General features: G+C 37.9%; 1 protein-coding gene across 2 annotated transcripts in view; it reads left to right on the forward strand.

Annotated features, from left to right (window-relative positions):
* Positions 1-5313, forward strand: part of Gnpnat1 (glucosamine-phosphate N-acetyltransferase 1) — a 14495-nt gene that overhangs the window by 4603 nt on the left and 4579 nt on the right. For both annotated transcript variants that reach the window (XM_005355384.3, XM_005355385.3), the window contains exons 2-4: positions 1127-1294; positions 3464-3526; positions 4882-5009. In XM_005355384.3, the coding sequence (XP_005355441.1) occupies positions 1141-1294; positions 3464-3526; positions 4882-5009 (345 nt within the window). In that variant the 5' untranslated portion in view covers positions 1127-1140. The remainder of the gene's footprint in view (positions 1-1126; positions 1295-3463; positions 3527-4881; positions 5010-5313) is intronic.

Consider the following 5313-nt stretch of genomic DNA (forward strand, 5'->3'; position numbering starts at 1 on the left):
AAAAAAAAAAAAAAAAGGGATACATCTTTTATTGCTTATTTAAGAATTATAAAGTACTTCCAAATTAATATTACATATCTGTGATTATTCACAGATTAGGACCATCTAGTTAAATGTACAGGAAACTGAAACTAGTAACTGGTTAAATTTATTATGACTTCATTTTTTCCTGAGACAGTTTCAATATCACATTGGTCATGTGTGTTTTGAGGCAGTACCCACAGTGTACCCAGACTAGTCTAAAACCCTTCTTTCAGTGCCTGAAGTTCTGGTATTACAAGCATACACCACTATGTCTGTTGCAAAGCATGAAAAAAACAAACAAAAACCCACTGGTTAGTCTTAAACTGTTTAGAAGCAGCTAACACAGGCTTTTCAAAAGAAAGCAGTCATAGGCCGTCATGAAAATAAAATGCAGACACTCAGTGTCTGTCATGGCTAAGAATGCAGAGAATAATAAAGTAATTTGAATAATTCCCCAGTTACAGTTTTCGTGGTTCATATAAAACAAACAGGTCACATGCTCAAGTGAGTCTTTATTGATGAGGATGCCGAATATGGGCAGCCTAGCACTAAGATGCAAGATTGCAGTTGTACAAACACAAAGGTCCACAAGACATCGGTGTTCTACTAGAGAGCAGTGGTTCTCACACTCCCTGATGCCGGGATATTTAATTCAGTTCCTTGTATTGTGGGGACACCCACCTATAGAATTATCTTTGTTGCTACTTCATAGCTGTAATTTCGCTGTTAGCATAATGGAAATCTCTGGTATGCAGGATATCTGGTATGTGGTCCCAATAATCAGTCATTTGACAGCCCCCACACCTACCCCACAGGTTGAGAACCACTACACTAGAAGCACCAGCCCACAAGGATAAAAATGTCTTCAGGGACCTTCTGGAAAATGGAGTTTTAAAGTTTTGTTTTTGATTTCATCCATTATTTTTACCCCTAATGGCAATCCATTTTCCATCTGATAGTAAAATTGTTGTAGATTCTAGGTAGCTAAAGTAAAATAGCTCATATAGTGTTATAAAATTCATTTAATGTGATGAAATTAACTTTCTTATCAAGCACACTTTTTTTAAACTAATAAAGCCTCTTTATTGAAATTTTATTTTAGATTTTACTGGAAAGATGAAACCCGATGAAACTCCTATGTTTGACCCAAGTCTGCTTGAAGAAGTGGACTGGAGTCAGAATACAGCCACATTTTCTCCAGCCATCTCTCCAAAGAATTCTGGAGAAGGCTTGGTTTTGAGGCCTCTTTGTACTGCAGACTTGAATAAAGGTATCGCTCCAACTTTAGTTTGCAAAACCTGACCAGAAACTGTTGCATTTTTCATAAGCATGATGCTAACTTAGTACAGTACTTGAGGGGCTGGAGAGATGGCTCGGAGGTTAAGAGCACTTCCAGAGGTTCGGAGATCAATTCTCGGCATCCACTTGGTGGATCTCAACCATCTATAATGGGATCTGGTGCACTCTTCTGGCCAGCAGGCATACATGCAGGCAGAACACTGTATACTTAATAAATAAAATCTTAAAAAAAAAATAAATAAAAGAACAGTACTTGATTTTGTACTTAAAATGACTGGAGCACTCACTTGTAATAGGTATGTATCATGGAGGCCAGATATTATTATAATGTATTTAAAATAACTAAATGTGGGGCGGTGGTGGTGCACGCCTTTAATCCCAGCACTTGGGAGACAGAGGCAGGCTGATCTCTGTGAGTTCGAGACCAGCCTGGTCTACAAGAGCTAGTTCCAGGACAGGCTCCAAAGCTATAGAGAAACCCTGTCTCGGAAAACCAAAAAAAATAAAATAACTAAATACAAAAAGATGTCTCAAAAACAAAAATGAAGTTATAATGTATAAACACATGTAAGAATTTTTCTTCAAGAAGCTAGACAGGCCGAGCGGTGGTGGCGCACGCCTTTAATCCCAGCACTCGGGAGACAGAGGCAGGCGGATCTCTGTGAGTTCGAGACCAGCCTGATCTACAAGAGCTAGTTCCAGGACAGGCTCCAAAGCCACAGAGAAACCTTGTCTCGAAAAACCAAAAAAAAAAAAAAAAAAAAAAAAAAAAAAAAAAAAAGAAGCTAGACAGTCAGAAATAACATTCCTTGGACAAATTGAAGGACAATATAATTTTTTAAAGATTTATTTATTTATATGTGCATTAGTATTTTGCCTGCATTTATGTCTGTGAGAATGTCAAGGTCCCCTGGGACTGGAGTTACAGTTTTGAGCTGCTACGTAGGCACTGGGAATTGAACATAGGTCCTTTGGAAGAACAGCCAGTGCTCTCAACTCCTGAGCTATCTCTCTAGTCCCTAATTCTTTAATATCTAAATTAACCAAAATAATTTTCTGGAACTTTGGTAATAAAAAAATAATCAACATTTTACCTCATTATTTTCTTCTTCATGGGTATTTGAAGAAAGTAACTTCGGTCAGAATTACTGCATGTAGAAAAATCAAAGTTTTAAATGTACTTTTAGCATTATCATTAGTGTTTCTGTTTTGTTTTGTTAGTCCTGGCTGTTCTAGAACTCACTTTGTAGACCAGGCCGATCTTGAACTCACAGAGATCCGCCTCCCTCTTCCTCCTGAGTGCTGGGATTAAAGGCGTGCGCCACCACGCCCCAGCTACATTAGCATTAGTACAAGTAGAAATTTATAAAGTTGTCGCAACAGTGTTCTGTGAGTTGCACATTATCTTACAAATGATATGTGGTGGAGGTGAGAATCTTGCACTTTAAGTATTTAGGAAAATGCAATATCCCTTTTTAAAAAAAACTTAAATAGCAATGAATAAATGTATATGCAGGTTCTGTAATTACTGATATTAAGGTCTGCACAATTCTAGTTTATGCGGGCAGATATTGTTGAAAGCTGTTATTTGCTATTCTGATTGTAAAAAAATAGGTGCTAGTATGAAAATGTCTTACAGTGCTATGTACGTGACACAACAGGATCTGTGGGAAATTTGCAGGTTTATTTCTGTTTCTGTTTTTGGTTTTTTGAGACAGGGTTTCTCTGTGGTTTTGGAGCCTGTTCTGGAACTAGTTCTTGTAGACCAGGCTGGTCTCAAACTCACAGAGACACCACAAATTTGCAGGTTTAATCAACAAAATTTGATTAAGATTATAATGGAAGCCGGGTGGTGGTGGCACACGCCTTTAATCCCAGCACTTGGGAGGCAGAGGCAGGCAGATCTCTGTGAGTTCTAGACCAGCCTGGTCTACAAGAGCTAGTTCAAGGACAGGCTCCAAAGCTACAGAGAAACCCTGTCTCAAAAAACAAAAACAAAAACAAAACAAAAGATTATAATGGAAACATGATTATGGCATTTTGAAAAAGTAATTTCCTTTAACCCAGCGAACATTTTGCTTCTTTTCATATTTTAATCTTTCTTTTACTTTTCTCTTGACTTGAAATGTTTTAAAACTAGGTTTTTTTAAGGTACTGGGTCAGTTGACAGAGACTGGCGTCGTCAGCCCCGAGCAGTTCATGAGTAAGTACCACAGCGTACCTTGTCTGAATGGTTAGCATGCTGTCCCAGTCATTCAAAGAGCTGAAGGTTATGAACTAGCCATCCACATTATAGAATGCAAATGTTTGCAATGACTTGGTGATTACTAGGGGACCACTTCATTTTCCTTTTTCTGTAGTTATCTCCTTCCATGTGATTATGTCAAGCACAGAAATTTCATTATCAAACTTCTGGGTTAGCTGGGCAGTGGTGGCACACGCATTTAATCTCAGCACTCAAGAAGCAGAGGCAGGTGGATCTCTGAGTTCGAGGCCAGCCTGGTCTATAAGAGCTAGTTCCAGGACAGGTTCCAAAGCTACAGAGAAACCCTGTCTTGAAAAACGTAACCAAAACCAAAAAATAAACAAACTTTGGGTTTGCATACATATCAGATTAGATGAGAACTGTCATTTTCCAGCAGTTTAAAGTGTTAAACATTATTTGGGAATGTAGCTTTGCTTCTACTTGTTGTACAACTTGGGAAAAACTGCTTAAGTGGGGACATATCTGTGTCATCTTTGTAAGATGCTTTCAAAGCAAACAAAGATCCTGTTTCTAAAAGAACAAATATGTAATCATGAAACACTGGAAAAACAAATGGAAAACTGTTTAGTCAAAAAATATTTTGAAGCCAAGCCAAGACTATGTATGGATCGTGGATATAAAAGGCTCTTGTAAAGCCCTGCAGTTTTGTTCCTTGAATATTTTTGAGTGTTAGTTTTAAATAAATATAAATTGGCAGATATTGACATTTTAATTAGTCACAGAGACGGCAACATGTACAATTTATCTGTCATACAGTGTTGTTCATCTAAAATATCCCCGAGTCTTAACTTTGCTAGCAGATTATATGTGTTTCCGGCACAGAGGGCAAGCTCTCTCTCTATGCTCTAACAACAGCTGACTTTAAATGTATGGACCACTCAGTGCTGATTGCTGATATTTCTGCTCCTTGGCATTTTAAATAAATAAAGTACTTTTATAAGTTTAAACTAGCCAGGTGTAGTGGTGTTCACTTTTAATCCCAGAGCTTGGAGGCAGAAGCAGGCAGATGGGTCTCTTCTTTGAAACCAGTCTGGTCTACACAGTGAGTTTTAGAATTGCCAGAGCAACATGGTGACACCCTGTCTCCATAAACATACAAACAAATAAATAAATATCTCATGTTCAGTCTACTTCACTTGCTTTGTCTTAAAAAAAAAAAGTGGAAACTAAAGCCCTGTGGGAAAACAGCTTTAATTTAAAGATAAAGTCAGGCAAGCTTGGTATTTTTCTTGAATTTAATAATAATAGAATGTCCACTATCTAACACATTTTTTTTTTTGACATTTCCACAGAATCTTTTGAGCATATGAAGAAGTCTGGGGATTACTATGTTACAGTTGTGGAAGATGTGACCCTAGGACAAATTGTTGCCCCAGCAACTCTGATAATAGAACATAAATTTATCCATTCGTGTGCTAAGGTATGTGATCACATTAATGTCTATGAGCAAAATGCACAGATGATTTCTAATGAAACCAACTTGGAAGCTTCATTAGCAAAATCAGTTTCTCCATAATTTTTCATTGCTGGAATTCTTGAGTAGAAGACACTCTTCTGATGTTTCTGTGAGTTATAATGCAATCAGATGAGCCAGTGAGATGGCTCAAGGGGTGAAGGTACTTGCCACTGATCCTAACCACCCAAGGTTCCATCCCTGAGACCCACACAGTGGAAGGAGGCAACAGTTCTAAGTTGTAGTCTGACCTACACACACACACACACAC

Source organism: Microtus ochrogaster, chromosome 17 (assembly GCF_000317375.1).
Source record: "Microtus ochrogaster isolate Prairie Vole_2 chromosome 17, MicOch1.0, whole genome shotgun sequence".
Taxonomy (NCBI): Eukaryota; Metazoa; Chordata; class Mammalia; order Rodentia; family Cricetidae; genus Microtus; species Microtus ochrogaster.